The sequence below is a fragment of the Podarcis cretensis genome (assembly GCF_951804945.1).
Source record: "Podarcis cretensis genome assembly, chromosome: 10".
NCBI lineage: Eukaryota > Metazoa > Chordata > Lepidosauria > Squamata > Lacertidae > Podarcis > Podarcis cretensis.
This window is the reverse complement of record NC_137179.1, coordinates 1,576,896-1,593,127: the sequence shown is the minus strand read 5'-3', so window position 1 is coordinate 1,593,127 and position 16,232 is coordinate 1,576,896. Positions and strand designations below refer to the sequence as shown.

Here is a 16,232-nt window from a genome sequence, read left to right as displayed (position 1 = left end):
GCAGTCCTTGTGAGGCTTCAGGCCCCGCCCCAGGCCAGATGGTAAGACTTCAGCTTGCAGCCTCATTGCTTTAGTCTATTTACAAAAGGGGAAGGCGGACTTCCTGTTTTGAACCTCCCCGTTGCGATACCTAATTAAACGTTTAAAGATCCAATTTTCCCGCTTCGGCACTACTCACGGGTAATTACTTTAAAATCAAATTGTCCACAGGAAAAAGCGCTCTCCGGCAACAGCTATGCGGCTTCGCTCCGTGGAAGAAGCCGACGATTCGATGCATTGCGCCACTCACCCCACGTCGCTCCGGATCCCCGAAACCGGGTTTCCCCACGAGTAGGGGAGGCGCAAAAGGTGCCCGCCGAATCCCACGCTCACAGGCTTTTCCTGCCTGTGATTTTTTTACGGGTCTCCACCTTCGCCGTGGCGGCAAGACCCAATTCCCACGGGGCAAATTCCTCCCGATCAGAGGAATTCCGCCATTACTGGAGGCACAAACCCGAAAGTCTTCGAGAACACTGTCCAACCATCTCGTCCTCTGTCGTCCCCTTCTCCTTGTGCCCTCCATCTTTCCCAACATCAGGGTCTTCTCCAGGGAGTCTTCTCTTCTCATAAGGTGGCCAAAGTCTTGGAGCCTGAGCTTCAGGATCTGTCCTTCCAGTGAACACTCAATATTTTTTTGGAAAATCAATAAAAATGATTAAAAATAAAATAAAATCCACACCCCAGGATATTTCCCCTATCACCTCTTTTCCACCTTTCCCCCCCACCTTTTTTCACCCCCATACCTAAAACCCAGACATCCTGCAGTGTGCCAGGATTGTGACTCCTGCCCTCAGCAAACAAAATAGCTCCCCCCCCCCAATGCTTAGGTGCCCTGAGGGCTGTGCGGGACCCCCAATCCTTGAAATGAAAAAGGGAGGGGCTCAGAAAACCTGAAGGGAGCAGGCAGGGGGGCTGCACAGGATCCAGAAGCTCCTTCTCGCTGATCCCCCCCATGAAGTTCCTTTAAGACCCCACATAGCAGGGGGCAGCCTCACCTGCAGCGAAACAAAATGCAGATGCCCTGGCCGAGAGGAGCCAGGTTGGGGGGCACCATGGGGACCCCGGAAAGGTGCCCCTAGAAGAAATGTTCATAAATGATCTAGACTTAGGAGGGAGCAGGGAGGGGGCAAAGTTTGCTGATGGCAGTAAATTGTCCCGGGGTACATGAGTGAACGTGGGCCCCCCAGGAGACTTCCCTAGTACCTGCACCCCTCCTTCTCTCTCTTGAAATTAGGCTTGGGGGGAAATCTCCCATTCAATTTCAGTATTCCAAGTTTTCTTCAGAACGCACAGGGCAGGAGGCAGTTCTGGTGAAGAAGCAGTGCTGGGAGATCATGCGGTGGGGGGGGGACGACAAAGTTTGGTGCAAAAATCAAAGGTACTTTCATCTAAAATTTTACTCACTATTGTGAGATGCTACCTTCATTATTATGCAGTTTTACATATAAACACCAGAACTTCACATATGCCTGATGCTTTTAGGAATGATTTCCTGCTGAGTTCATTGCTCAGAGTGGACTCTGAGAGAAAGACATCCCACACTCCATACATCTAAATGGGTTCTCCCATGTGAGAGTCCCGGGATGTTCCTTGATCACTCCATTATAAATAAAGAAGTTTTTGCAGTCTTTTCATATAAACTGCTTCTCCTCTTTGAGTTTGTGATGGTTTGAAGGGTGTCAACTGTTAAAGTTCTTCCTGTCCATAAGTCTGTTGATTTTGAACTTCCACTAAGAGTGAACCTCTATCTACTTTCCTGATATTTATATGGTTTGTCTTTTGTGTGAGTTTGTTGACATAAATCAAAGGTTCCACTCTAACTGAAGCTCCTTCCACAGTCCATAGCTTTAAATGGTTTATCCCGTGTGAGTCTGTTGATGTTGTCTAAGATTTCCACTCTGAGTGAAGCAGTTACTGTACTCCATACATTGAAATGGTTTCTCCCGTGTGTGTCCGTTGATGTGATCTAAGCTTTCCATTATCACCAAAGGTCTTTCTGCACTCCATACATTTATATGGTTTCTCTCCTGTGTGAGTCCGTTGATGTCTTCTAAGGTTTCCACTATTACTAAAGCTCTTTCCACACTCGATACATTTAAATAGTTTCTTGCCGATGTGAGTCTGTTGATGTCTTCTCAGGTTTCCACTATAACTGAAGCTCTTTCCACACTCGACACATGTAAATGGTTTCTCCCCTGTGTGAGTCCGTTGATGTGATCTAACCTCTCCACTCTGACTGAAGCTCTTTCCACACTCCATACATTTATATGGTTTCTCCCCTGTGTGAATCTGTTGATGATTTCTAAGGTGTGCACTCTGACTGAAGCTCTTTCCACACTCCATACATTTATATGGTTTCTCCCCTGTGTGAGTGCGTTGATGATATTTAAGGTCTCTACTCTGACTGAAGCTCTTTCCACACTCCATGCATTTAAATGGCTTCGCCCCTGTGTGAATTCGTTGATGTATTTTAAGGTCTGCATTCTGACTGAAGCTTTTTCCACATTCCATACAATTATATGGTTTCACCCCTGTGTGAGTCTGTTGATGTCTTCTAAGGTTTCCAGTATCACTAAATCTCTTTTCACACTCCATACACTGAAACGGTTTCTCCCCTGTGTGAGTCCGTTGATGTTGTCTAAGGTGTCCACTCTGACTGTAGCTCTTTCCACAATCCATACATTGAAATGGTTTCTCTCCTGTATGAGTCCGTTGATGTTGTCTAAGTTGTCCACTCTGACTGAATCTCTTTCCACACTCCATACATTGAAATGGTTTCTCCCCTGTGTGAGTCTGTTGATGTCTTCTAAGGCTTCCACTATCATTAAAGCTCTTTCCACACTCCATACATAAATATAGTTTTTCCCCTGTGTGAGTCCGCTGGTGTGTTCTAAGTTTTGCATTGAAACAGAAGCTGTTTCCACACTCCATACCTTTAAGTGGGTTCTTTCCTTTTTGTGTTTGTTGATGTGAACTATGTGTGTTCATTCAGTGAAGCATATTCCACATTTCACACTTTTTAATGGCTATTCCTAATGAAACGAAAGGTGCCCTGTCCCCTGCAATTCTGTCTTCTCCATCCCCTTCTTCAGAGTGGGCAGAAAGGAAATCCTGTTTGGGCTTCAGGAGAAAGAACAGACACAAAAAATGGACACATCAACCGCCATTAGCACCTTCTCTTATTTCAACATCTCCCACATTCTCCCATGTCCTACCCATGTTCCCAATTTTTAGGAAATGAAAATGGTATGATGTCTAATGATAGTAATGCATCAGCAACCTTTCATAATCCTCAATCATCTTTAATAACACAGCATGATCTTGGAATACTGTTGTCCTGTGGGACTGCCTTTCAAATCAAGTGGTTGCCCCCGTTTCCAACTCTAGTTCTTCATGAATCACCTGCACAGTCCCGCTGACCTCAGGAGGTCGATATGGACCATTTTGGGAGACCCAGGCCTTCATCTCTTCCAGGTACTGTGGTCTGGGTCAGTCAGAGAACTAGTGACAAGGCTAGGTGCTTGGGGTCAGCTGAATGGGTGCTCAGGGAAGCTCCTGTTCTTGGAGATGGACCTCTGTCCTCATGCCTTGCATTGCATGGAGAGAGGAGAAGCAGATGGCACGTGGGAATCCCAGGCGGAAACACCCACCCCAATGGTTCTTTATAATGATGATGTGCTGCCTGATGCTGTGCTTGTCTTCTGACACAGGGCTATCCTAATCTGGCACTGAAAAGCAGGATATTCAAGGTGAGGAGATAACTGTACTTAATGGTAGGCAGCCATATTGGTCTGACACAGCTGAAGTAAACAAGTAATAAAAATAGTCCAGTAGCAACTTAGGGTCTTGGGAGAAAAGTAATGACAAACCTAGACAGCATCTTAAAAAGCAGAGACAACACCTTGCCAAGAAAGGTCCTTATAGTTCAAGCTATTGTTTTCCCAGTCGTGATGTATGGAAATGAGAGCTGGACCATAAAGAAGGCTGAGCACCAAAGAATTGATGCTTTTGAATTCTGGTGCTGGAGGAGACTCTTGAGAGTCCCATGGACTGCAAGAAGATCAAACCTCTCCATTCTTAAGGAAATCAGCCCTGAGTGCCCACTGGAAGGGCAGATCCTGAAGCTGAGGCTCCAAGACTTTGGCCACCGCATGAGAAGAGAAGGCTCCCTGGAAAAGACCCTGATGTTGGGAAAGATGGAGGGCACAAAGAGAAGGGGATGACAGAGGACGAGATGGTGGGATAGTGTTCGTGAAGCTACCAGCATGAGTTTGACCAAACTGTGGGAGGCAGTGGAAGACAGAAGTGCCTGGCATGCTCTGGTCCAGGGGGCCACAAAGAGGCGGAAACGACTAATCGACTAAAAAACAAGAACAACAACAGCAACTTAGGGACCAACTAAGTTTGTTCTAGGCATAAGCTTTTGTGTGCATGCACACTTCTTCATATAGTGATGGGTAGTGGGAGATGGTAGTAGGAGTACCCTTCTGAGAGAAACCCCACCCCACCCTCCCACGATATACAAGGGTCTGGTGACATCTGTTTCTTTTTTTATATAATTTTTTTTATTAATTTTTTTCCATAAAAAACTCCAGTCATATCAATTTACACATCACATATTTTAGCTTATTGGACCTCCCTCAACTTCTCTGACAATCATTCGTAATTCAAATCCTATCTTCACATTCCTTAATTTTAATATTGCCATTAAATACTATATTTCTGACCTTATTTGCTTTCTAACAATATTCCTTGTATTTTCACAAAGCTTCTTTAAAGCACACTAGCATTGTACAGTCCTCACATACAGTTTTCAAATACTCCGTAAATTTTCCCCAGTCCTCAAAAAACCTGTGATCCTTTTGGAATCTGATTTTCCCAGTTAATTTATCCAGTTCTGCATAGTCTGTTAATTTTGTCCTCCATTCTTCCAAAGTCGGTACTTCTTCTTGTTTCCATTTTTGGGCCAACAGTGTTCTTGCTGCGGTGATTGCATACTGAAAAAGTTTACAGTCTCTCCTATTTATGTCCATTCTTGTTATTCCCAGCAGAAAGGTTTCTGGTTTCTTAACAAAGCTATATTTTAGCATTTTCTTTAGTTCATTATATATCATCTCCCACAACCCCCTTACTTTCTTACAATCCCACCACATATGCATGAATGTACCTTCTTTCTCCTTACATCTCCAACATTTGTTACAAGTTTTGTACATTTTTGCTATTTTTACTGGTGTCATATACCACCTATATACCATCTTCATAACATTTTCTTTCAATGTAACACATGCTGTAAACTTCAGGTTTTCATTCCATATTCTTTGCCAATCATCCATTTCTATGTTATATCCTAAATCTTTGGCCCATTGAATCATGACCACTTTTACTTCCTCATCCATTGTATGCCATTCCAACAGAATTTTATACATTTTGGAAATTATCTTACAATCATTATTGACAATTTCTGTTTGAAATTTTGAATCTTTTTCTTTGTACCCTTTTTCTTTCACATCCTTTTTAAACATTTCACTTATTTGATATCAAATAGGTGACATCTGTTTCAGTGTATCTGAAGAAGTGTGCATGCACACAAAAGCCTATACTCAGGAGAATCTTAGTTGGTCTCTAAGGTGCTACTCGACTATTTTTTAATTTTTTATTTCAACTGTGTCAGACCAACACGGCTACCTACCTGAATCTAGATGTCATGGGGTGTTGGGGAGCAGTATTTCCTTTGGTGGGGGACATGTCCTGCACCTTCTGGTGTCATTTCCCCACCCTTCATGCCCACCCTGCACTCAGCTCTCACCTCTGGCTTCCAGAAGCTGCCAGCATGCAACAGGGGTTCCAGCAACGGCTTCAACCGTCCGGCTAACCCAGGTGAGGAAAGCTGATGGGTCTCAAATCCTTGGGGGGCTGGGGAATTCTGCTGCACCTGAAGTCAAGCCCTGGTGGATGGAGAGGAGGAGAACAACCGTGAATCCCACAGTCCAGAAGGCAGATTCTGTCCGTGCGGTAGAGGAACGTGAAGGGCAGATGGGGCACGTCCACCTGGAGGCTTGTTATCCAGTCCCAAAGTTACTCTGACATTGAATTGTATATAAATTACAGTATTGAAATGTGCCTGCTCCCACTTCATATTCTGATATTACTCTACTCTGCTTGTCTGTTTATTACTTGAGTGCTGTTTTGGCCCTGCCTTGGCCCTGTGGACCTGAAGGAGCATCTCCACCCCCATCGCTCATTCCAGACAGGGAGATCTGCCTCCGAGGGTCTTCTGCTGGTTCCCTTGCTGTTAGAAGTGAAGTTCCAGGGAACCAGGCAGAGGGCCTCCTGCCCCATGGAATGCCCTCCCTTCCGAGGGCAAGGAAACAGGCAACCATCTGACATTTAGAAGACAGCTGTATCAGGAGGTTTGTAATGTTTGATGTTTTACTGTCTTGTATATGTACTGTAGGGATGCGGGTGGCGCTGTGGGTTAAACCACAGAGCCTATGACCTGCCGATTAGAAGGTCGGCGGTTTGAATCCCCGTGACGGGGTGAGCTCCCGATGCTCGGTCCCTACTCCTGCACGTCAAAGTGCAAGTAGATAAATAGGTACCATTCTGGCGGGAAGGTAAACGGCATTTCCGTGAGCTGCTCTGGTTTGCCAGAAGCGGCTTAGTCATGCTGGCCACATGACCCAGAAGCTGCACACTGGCTCCCTCGTCCAATAAAACGAGATGCGCGCCGTAACCCCAGAGTCTGCCACAACTGGACCTAAGGGTCAGGGGTCCCTATAACTTTACCTATATGTACTCTAAGCTGCCCAGAGTGGCTGGGGGAAAAGACGAATACTATAATTTCTACAGTGGTACCTCGTGTTACAGACACTTCAGGTAACAGTCTCTGCTAACCCAGAAATAGTACCTTTTGTTAAGAATTCGTATTGCAATATTAGCTTACGAAATGTTATGGGTGGAGAAAATCACAAGGTTGCTGTAAACTATAATCCCACCCACAAACTCTCATTCCCATACAGTCTGTACATTTGGGAAGGTCACACACCTCACCTGTGCTAATACTGGCAGTCTTTGGCCTCCACAGGCACACCCGGTGTGTAAAGCCTCCAGCCACAGGCACCGTCTATCATGAAAATGACTGGGAAGATTCATGCAGTCACTGTCATCGGATGATGAAGGATTGTATCTCAGCTTATCAGTCACTCTGACATTGCCTATGAAGAATAAGAGGAACAGAAATCCTTTTGAGGTGCAACTTCTGTATCAATCCTGAGAGCCATTCCATGGACTCTGCACCCCTGTTTCTGATGACAGGTGTACATTATCCTCACCCTCAGCGGAAAAGACAATAAAGATGGAAGCCTGAGAGAGAGGAAAAGGTTTCTGGCTGCTTCCCCCCTCCCCTCTTCCTCTGGGGATTTCTTCTCCTCTCCAGGGGACCAGTGGGTGGACTGGGCAGAATCGCTGTGTCTGGACAGGGCAGGGGCTTATGGGGTGGAAGGAGGATGGAGATTGCAGGAAGGAAGGAGTGGGGGAACTGGACCCCCCACTTTCCAGGGATCCCTCTCTGGTCGCCTTGAAGGCGTGGCCGATTCCTGGGCGGGAGGGAGAAGCCAAGGCAGCCCCTCGATGGAGACATCTCCCCAAAAACTGGTCTCCTCCCCCCCCCCGCCAATGCTGCGCTTCCTTCCCCAGGGATGCTCCCCTCCCTCCTCCCCCCGGCTCCCCCACCCTTGGCCCCCTCCCTCTCTCCCGGAGTCTCCCCTGCACCCAGAGGCCCCCTTGGCGCGGCTCACCCCTCGCCATGCGCGACCCATCTCTCCCTCCGGAGGGGTCCCCAAGATGAGATGGGCAGGGACAGGGGGGTCTCTATCCAGGCGCCTCCCGCACCCCTTAACCCTTTCTTGGCCCGCCTTTCTCCGCGCCCCAGAGATGCCTGCGCGGGGGAAAGGGGGCCGGGGAGTCCTCGTGGGTGGGCGCCCCACCTCCGCCCCTGCGAGGAAAGCCCCCTTGGCAGCACGCGTGCCGGGATCCAGGCCCCACGGAAGGCGCTTGGGGGAGCTGGAGGGGGTCTCTGGGTCCTTTTCTCCCCTCCCCCCCCCCGCGACCCCTTTACCTCTTTGTCCTCGCTCCCGATTCTCCTTTCCTACAACATCCACGAGGGGGGGTCCCCTGCCTCCTAACTCCCCTTTCCGAAAGCGCCCCCCCTAGAGCTACGGCGCAGAGCAGCAATCCGGAGTGGAAGCTCCACTTCCGGGAGAAGCAGGCAGTTGGGGGGGCTCACCCCCCCCCATTCCCGGAGCGAAGCCGGATTGGAGGAGGAGGAGGAGGAGGAGCCATGTATTGGGGGAGGGATTTGGGATGGTGGGGGCGGGGTGAGAGGAGGAGGATGTGCCGGGAGGGGAGGGGAGTTATAGAGGAGGGAGGAGGAGAAAGTTCCCCCCCTCTCCTCTTCCTTTAGTGGATCGGAGAGCGGGGGAAGGGGCTGATCCCGGAGATCCAGCTGCAAAGAGGGGTCCCCCCCACAAGTGCTACATCCTCCCCCCCCCACCCCACGAGCTTAGATCCCTCCGTGTTTTAGGTCTTGGTGCTGTTACCGGAAAAATCCGAGGGCTCCCTTGGACAAAACAAAGACACCAACCAGGATAACTCGGAGCAAAACAGCAGCCTGTAGGCTTGGCCTTTATTGAACTGTTGCAACAGGGTATTCCCCTCACGTGCAGGAGAGAGGAAAGACCCCCAAGAATAGTGTGCAAGGTCTTATAAAAACTTTTGAAATTCCCCTCCTCTAGGTCTAGCCCACCCCCAGAAACATCATGCATACATTACAGAAAGGAGGGGTTGAGGGAGGAGTTGGTGGTAACCTGAGTGTCCTGTCACCTGGCTGGTTCCCTTCTCCCCCTCCCCATGAGTCACTTCCAGGAGAGAAAGGGGAGTTGGCAGTTTCCTGCCCCCTGAGGGAAGATCTGATCAGTGTCCTTTGTTTCAGTCCATGCTGAGTCCACTCCCATATGCAAGTTCTTTGTGATCTTGATTGTCTTCTGTCTGGGACCATCAGGGTTGGCATAGCAACTGGGCAGGGCACCTGTGTATGTGCTGGGATGCTGAAGGGATTATGGCTGCCCTGTATCAAACCTTCCCCATTTTGTAGTCCTTCCTTCATGGAGTAAAATAAAAGTGGAACAGTGCAAATCCAATGTATGGTTGATTTTCTATGAATTTATAACAGAAGCGTAGCGTATGTAGTGTGTGAGTGTGAGTGTGTGTGAAGTTTGTACAAACAGAATGATTGGGGTGGGGGGGTTCCTGCTACAGTGCTGTTCAAACCAGGAACGGGGGGGGGGGGCAGCTAAACGACCCCCCCAAAAAAAATCCCAGCTCCCCACCCCAGCCTCTGACTCAGGCCAGGACAAGGACCGGGGACACAGGCCCCGTCCAGGCACAAGAGCCAAGAGGCTCAGCAAAGCAGCCGATACAATTGGAGCCAGAAGCGGATTCCATGTGTTAAGGGAGTGCCTGATCACCTCATCTGTCTCCTGAGAAATCTCTATGTGGGACAAGAAGCTACAGTTAGAACTGGATATGGAACAACTGATTGGTTCAAAATTGGGAAAGGAGTTTGACAAGGCTGTATATTGTCCCCCTGCTTATTTAACGTAAAAAAATTAAGGTCTTATATATATATAATAAATGTTCATAAATGTACCAAGCAAGCACATACATAGATATGTCGACCACATGTCTGGAGCAGCTCAGGAAGACCGTCCTGAAACCATTTAGACTCCCAGACTGACCAAACGTTTTCTGTGCAAGGAGGGAGCGGGTGAGGGAACCTTCCCATTGTCTCAGGAATTGGGAAATCACCATCTCAAAGGAATGGCCAGACTACCAGGAAAGGCAATCAGATAAGGCATTATCAGAGAACCTGGCAGGCAGGAAAAATGGCAACATTCAAATTTCTGTTGCAGACCACCTTTTCTGTGATGTAGGTATGATGTATGTGGGGGGTGGTATTGGGTTACGCCCCTTCTGTGATGTATGTATGATGTATGGAGGGGTGGTCTGGAGCTCCAGTGAGGCATCTAATCATAAGCCTGCATTTTTATTAAAGCTTATATGTTTAATCAGGGCCTGTATCTTAAAAGACCAGTCTTAGAAGAGCAGCTGCCTAGAAGAACCTTGGCAATGTTTTTCTCCTAGACAAGGGCCCCCCCCCCTGATTTATAGCAGAAAACAATTCTCAAAGTCGTAAAAAGGGAATTACAGGCTGACAGCCAAGGTTACACTGACCCTACAAATTAAGGGTGGATAAATAGTAAAATGAGCCATATCTTCTTCCTAAGGTTAAGAAGGTCAAGAGCAGTGAAAAAGCATCTAGCTGGCAGAAAGAGAACATTTTGGGAAATCTTTTCTAAAGCTGTTTCTTTCTTAAACTAAGATCCTTTTAAGATTTCTTTTCCTTTTAAAAGGTTATTTATGTATTAAATATATTAGCTTAAATATAATTATGCAAAGGATTTAAGAAATGCTAGATTCTTATTTCATATAGTTGGAAGAGATCACAGGGGCCATCAGCCACCAGACCCCCCTTGCCAGACAGAAGACGCCAATCGAGCACTCCTGATATATGGTTGTCAGGCCTTTTGTTTAGAAACCTTCAAATGAAGGAGATCTCAATGTTGATGTGAACTCAAAATCCTTGACATATGCATAAGATAAAAATTCAAGATTAACTATCTGTTTTGGAAGGCAATAGGGCAAGGAGGGCAAGAGGTGAGCTGGTAATTAAGATTCCTTGTTGAGACACATGTAAGATATATTACTACTTATTTGTCATTTATAGATAGAAGAATATATAGCTTTTTGATTTCCATAATAGGGCAAGAGGAAATGGGTGTATCTTTTGTGATTGGTTCTAGCAAACAGCCAATAGGAATTTTAACCAGGCTGATTGGACAGAGGCAGCCACAGGAGGAGCAAGGGGGCTGGATTAAGGAAATATAAGTGCTGGCCAGAATGGCAAGAGGCCAGGCCAGAGCTTGGTAACCATATACCACTGTGCCTCATATTTATTTGTCTGACAAATAAATTATTATTTTAATTTCTCTATTGCTGCGTTGAATATTTCATTCCAACTAAGCGTTAACCACAAGCAGGGTGCTACACCAGGGCAGGGAATTTAAAATGTCTATATAAAGGCAGGCACACCTTTGTTCTGGGTCCTCCTCCTTTTCTGCGTGTGAGGGGAGCACACCAGAGAATACTGAGAAGCAATACTCTTGTGTCCCCCATAAGGGAAGAAGGGCAGCTTTTGTTTACAACAGATGGCACCCCAGATGGGACCTTCGGTGGCCCAGATACAGGGGGGGGGGCAAAGAAGGACCGGTGATCCAGCGCGCACCAGGCCATTTGCCAGGAGGAGCCACCAGTCCTCTAGTGACCCCAGGGTCTGGAAAGAAGTGGAGTTCCAGCGGGGCTAACCAGAGGAAGCAACGCTTGATCAGGCCAGCCACAAATTGATTTATTTTTTAAAATAATCTTTTCAAGATCTGTCCTTCCAGTGAGGACCCAGGGCTAATTTCCTTAAGAACGACTTGGATGATGGACTCAAGGGCATCCTGATCAAATTTGCAGATGACACCAAACTGGGAGGGGTGGCTAACACCCCAGAGGACGGGATCACACTTCAAAACGACCTTGACAGATTAGAGAACTGGGCCAAAACAAACAAGATGAATTTTAACAGGGAGAAATGTAAAGTATTGCACTTGGGCAAAAAAAATGAGAGGCACAAATACAAGATGGGTGACACCTGGCTTGAGAGCAGTACATGTGTAAAGGATCTAGGAGTCTTGGTTGACCACAAACTTGACATGAGCCAACAGTGTGACGCGGCAGCTAAAAAAGCCAATGCAATTCTGGGCTGCATCAATAGGAGTATAGCATCTAGATCAAGGGAAGTAATAGTGCCACTGTATTCTGCTCTGGTCAGACCTCACCTGGAGTACTGTGTCCAGTTCTGGGCACCACAGTTCAAGAAGGACACGGACAAACTGGAACGTGTCCAGAGGAGGGCAACCAAAATGGTCAAAGGCCTGGAAACGATGCCTTATGAGGAACGGCTCAGGGAGCTGGGCATGTTTAGCCTGGAGAAGAGGAGGTTAAGGGGGGATATGATAGCCATGTTCAAATATAGAAAAGGATGTCACATAGAGGAGGGAGAAAGGTTGTTTTCTGCTGCTCCAGAGAAGCGGACACGGAGCAATGGCTCCAAACTACAAGAAAGAAGATTCCACCTAAACATGAGGAAGAACTTCCTGACAGTAAGAGCTGTTTGACAGTGGAATTTGCTGCCAAGGAGTGTGGTGGAGTCTCCTTCTTTGGAGGTCTTTAAGCAGAGGCTTGACAACCATATGTCAGGATTGCTCTGATGGTGTTTCCTGCTTGGCAGGGGGTTGGACTCAATGGCCCTTGTGGTCTCTTCCAACTCTAGGATTCTATGATTCTATGAATGGATGCGTTTGATCTTCTTGCAGTCCGTGGGACTCTCAAGAGTCTCCTCCAGCACTAGAATTCAAAAGCATCCATTCTTTGGCGATCAGCCTTCTTTGTGGTCCAGCTCTCACTTCCATACATCACGACTGGGAAAACCAGAGCTTTAACTATACAGACCTTTGTTGGCAAAGTGATGTCTCTGCTTTTTAAGATGCTGTCTAGGTTTGTCATTGCTTTTCTCCCAAGAAGCAGCCTTGCCATGGTAAAGAGGCTTCAATAACTCAGAGAAGCTATGAGCCATGCCCTGCAGGGCCACCCAAGATGGACAGGTCATAGTGGAGAGTTCTGACCAAACGTGATCCACCTGGAGCAGGAACCGGCAAGCCACTCCAGTATCCCTGCCAAGAAAACTCCATGGACAAAGGCAACAGGCATATGAATCATGTATAACCCTCCCCTTTTCTGATGTAGCAATGATGTTCCACGAACTGTATGCTGGGATAAGATAGAAACTTTTAAAAGTCCTTGTCACCCCATCCTCGGGGTTCAATTCCTCTTTGGACCTGTTGCGCAATAAACTTTGATCTACAGCTATTTGCTCCGGTTGGTGGCTGGACTCCTTCCTTTATTCCGCAGGGACCGACGGGCTCTGCCTGATGAGCTGGGTGGCTGAGCAGCCTCGCACCTGGATTCCCCCCCCCCCAACACCAAATTAACCTTTTATTGGTCAGACCTAGGAAACCTGATAGCCTTTGGGGGCATACAACACCCGGACTCCGAGCCTTCTTCCCTTGGGGGTCCGCCAGCTGGTGCCTCCCCCCCTTTCACCCAGCCAGTCCATGACAGCAACAACAGCAGCAGCAGCAACAACAACAACAACAGTACAATAAGTACGATAATAATATGCACACTGGTTCTCTGGCAGGAAGAATGATAACTTCTGGGACTATGGAAAAATACTATCTTCCCCAAACCCCAGAATAAGCAGGAGCTCTGGGGTTGCCCCATGTGGTTCATGAGGGAAGATGGGCCCCCCAGGAAACTTCCCTGGTACCTGCAGCCCCTCCTTTCCCCTCTTGCAATAAGGCATGGGGGAAATCTCCCATTAAATTACAGTAATTTAAGTTTTCTTCAGAACACGTAGGAGGCAGCGAGAAGTTCTAGTGAAGAAGCAGTGTTCGGAGATCATGCGGTGGTGGGGGTGAGAGGGTTTGGTGCAAAAGCAAGTCACACACAGATGCACCCATCTTGCATGCTTGAGTACAGCAACTCCAGGGCATGAGCCAAGTATCGGCAGGGTAGGGGCCATGTGTAGAGCAATTCTCACACTGAGGTCAAAAACACACACAGAGGCAGCAGGACTTCTTCAGTAATAGTTTACTGAGTTTTCAAAGCATACAGTTCTCCCTGGGCCCCCAGTGATACACAAAACGTAGCTCCTGAGAGCAAATCCAGTTTCAGCCATAAAGAAATACACCACACAGGATATCTAAGTCAGGCACACAAACCGGCAGAAGGGAGCAAGGGAGGAAAGAGGCTGGAAGGACACAGGGCAATGGAGGTGTGTTTCCCTTCATGTGGTTTTGGAGGGAAGTCAGCAACTCGGCATCTGCTGGGGCTTCACGAAGCAAAGCTTTCTGCCGGCTGCTTCCAGGCAAATGAGCATCCCCGACACTGTGATCTGTGGGGTGTTGCCATATCAGTTGTTTTTGAAAGGTTATCATGATGTGGTCTAGAAACCAATATGGAAAAATATATCGCCCAGCCCAAATCCTCACTGACCACCAGAAATGCAGATAAACCCTCACCCCTTCTCTATCAAAAGGTACTTTACATCTTAGATTATAATCACATTGTTTGACATTGCCTTCAATATTTCATTACTATACAGTTTTACACATAAATCCCAGAACTTCGCATACACAACATGTGTCAAAGACTGATTTCCTGCTGAGTTCATTTCTGTGAAGAAAAGAGTGGACTCCGAGAGGAAGATGTCCCTATCACCACTACACGCCTCCTCTTAGGTTTGGTCGGTGTTCTTCCGTGAGCTGTTCAAAGCCCCGCGATGACGGGGTGAGCTCCCGTTGCTCGGTCCCTGCTCCTGCCAACCTAGCAGTTTGAAAGCACGTCAAAGTGCAAGTAAATAAATAGGTACCACTCCAGCGGGAAGGTAAACGGCGTTCCCGTGCTCTGCTCTGGTTTGCCAGAAGCGGCTTAGTCATGCTGGCCACATGACCCGGAAGCTGCACACTGGCTCCCTCAGCCAGTAAAGCAAAATGAGCGCCGCAACCCCAGAGTCGGCCACGACTGGACCAAATGGTCAGGGGTCCCTTTACCTTTAACAGGAGTTTTTATAGCCTTTGGAGATACAGTGGTACCTCGGGTTAAGAACTTAATTCGTTCCGGAGGTCCGTTCTTAACCTGAAACTGTTCTTAACCTGAAGCACCACTTTAGCTAATCGAGCCTCCTGCTGCCGCTGCGCCGGCGGAGCACGATTTCTGTTCTCATGCTGAAGCAAAGTTATTAACCTGAGGTACTATTTCTGGATTAGCGGAGTCTGTAACCTGAAGCGTCTGTAACCTGAAGCGTATGTAACCCGAAGTACCAGTGTATACATTTGGTGCTGTGACTCAGATAAATTGAGGCTTTCTTTGAACCCACCCAGCTGTGGGTGCCTCAACTGAGGGAGCAGTGCCCCCCCAGCTCTCTGTGTGTCTCAGGCAAGGGGGGCTGCTCTGTGTGTTTTGCTCGCAGTTAAATTGCACATGGGGGGGGGGAAGAGCTTTCTTTTTGTGTGTTTTGCATTGACGCTTTTGTCTCCAGCTGAGCCAGGGGAGCTGGGCTGGAGGGCCAGCGCTCTCTCTCTCTCTCTGCGTTTGTGGACCCCCCCCTCCCCGGCAGCAGTGGACTGCCAGCTGTGGGTGCCTCAACCAGGCAACAGCTGGCTCCCAGCTCTGTGAATGTCTATGTATTGTCTCAAGCTCGGCCAAGAGGGTTGTGGGGGGGGGGGGAGGAGTTCTCTCACTTTGTGTTTTGCTTGAAGGCTCCTCTCCAGCTGAGGGCTGGGGCTGCAGAGATCAGGCTCTCTCCCCCCTTGGCACAACTGCGAGTTCTCTGCCCAGGACTGGCGGGCTGTGCAGCCGAGGGGGGCATTTATTTATGAGTCTTTTCTTTCTATAGGCTTTCTCACTGTGGGCCTTGCTGGGGCAGCCAGCCACCAGTCTCTTTTCAAAAGGCTTTCCCCCACCTTTTATTTTATCTGCAACATGTCAGAAGGCAGGGGGTCCCCCTTGTGTAACAACTTAAGCAGGAGGGCATAATGGGGGGGGGCGTCACACTCACAGGAGGAATGGACTCCATTACAAGGCATGGTGAATAATTTTGGCAAATTCAAGCACAAATATGGTGGAGCAATGAACCTCAAACGACTAAGAACTCCCTGCTGCCCCACCCCCCGGCTTGTGGGACCTGGGGCAAACCAACCAGGTCTTTTGAAGCGTGACAAAACACCATGGGGGTTTGGAGCAGTTTGCATATGGAGCAGACTCCGGGGTAGCAGTCCTGAGAGAGAGCCCTACAGAAGTTGAAAGGACAGTATTGTACCTCTCTGAGGATGCAGTGGGCACTGAAGGAGGCAAAAGTAATCAAACCCCAGAAGAAAGAGCACTTTTCCAGAGGAGAGGAGAAAATGAAA

General features: G+C 48.0%; 2 protein-coding genes and 1 long non-coding RNA gene across 5 annotated transcripts in view; 1 reads left to right on the top strand and 2 right to left on the bottom strand.

Moving 5' to 3' along the window:
* Positions 1–16,232, top strand: part of LOC307225306 — a 167,030-nt gene that overhangs the window by 100,782 nt on the left and 50,016 nt on the right. The window lies entirely within an intron of this gene.
* LOC307225143 (uncharacterized protein) lies at positions 1,118–8,739 on the bottom strand. 3 transcript variants are annotated; one of them, XM_079992959.1, is made up of 3 exons: positions 8,156–8,739; positions 5,846–5,984; positions 1,118–3,159 (listed from the first exon to the last, which is right to left on the bottom strand). In XM_079992959.1, the coding sequence occupies exon 3, from the start codon at positions 3,025–3,027 to the stop codon at positions 1,951–1,953; it is 1,077 nt and encodes a 358-aa protein (XP_079849085.1). In that variant the 5' UTR covers positions 3,028–3,159; positions 5,846–5,984; positions 8,156–8,739; the 3' UTR covers positions 1,118–1,950. The 3 variants fall into 3 exon arrangements, with proteins under 3 accessions (XP_079849085.1, XP_079849086.1, XP_079849087.1); XM_079992960.1 differs by lacking the exons at positions 5,846–5,984; positions 8,156–8,739 and adding an exon at positions 5,729–5,841 and having other exon boundaries at positions 1,118–3,150; XM_079992961.1 differs by lacking the exons at positions 5,846–5,984; positions 8,156–8,739 and adding an exon at positions 5,729–5,797.
* Positions 11,211–16,232, bottom strand: part of LOC307225251 (uncharacterized protein) — a gene marked incomplete at its 5' end in the record, with an annotated part of 106,429 nt that continues 101,407 nt past the window's right edge. The window contains one exon of the mRNA XM_079993159.1: positions 11,211–12,185. Within this exon, the coding sequence (XP_079849285.1) occupies positions 11,991–12,185 (195 nt within the window). The 3' untranslated portion in view covers positions 11,211–11,990. The remainder of the gene's footprint in view (positions 12,186–16,232) is intronic.

What these genes read in the sequence shown, in the direction of transcription:
- LOC307225143 (XM_079992959.1), bottom strand. Translation starts at nt 3,027, where the DNA reads ATGAACACACATAGTTCACATCAACAAACACAAAAAGGAAAGAACCCA.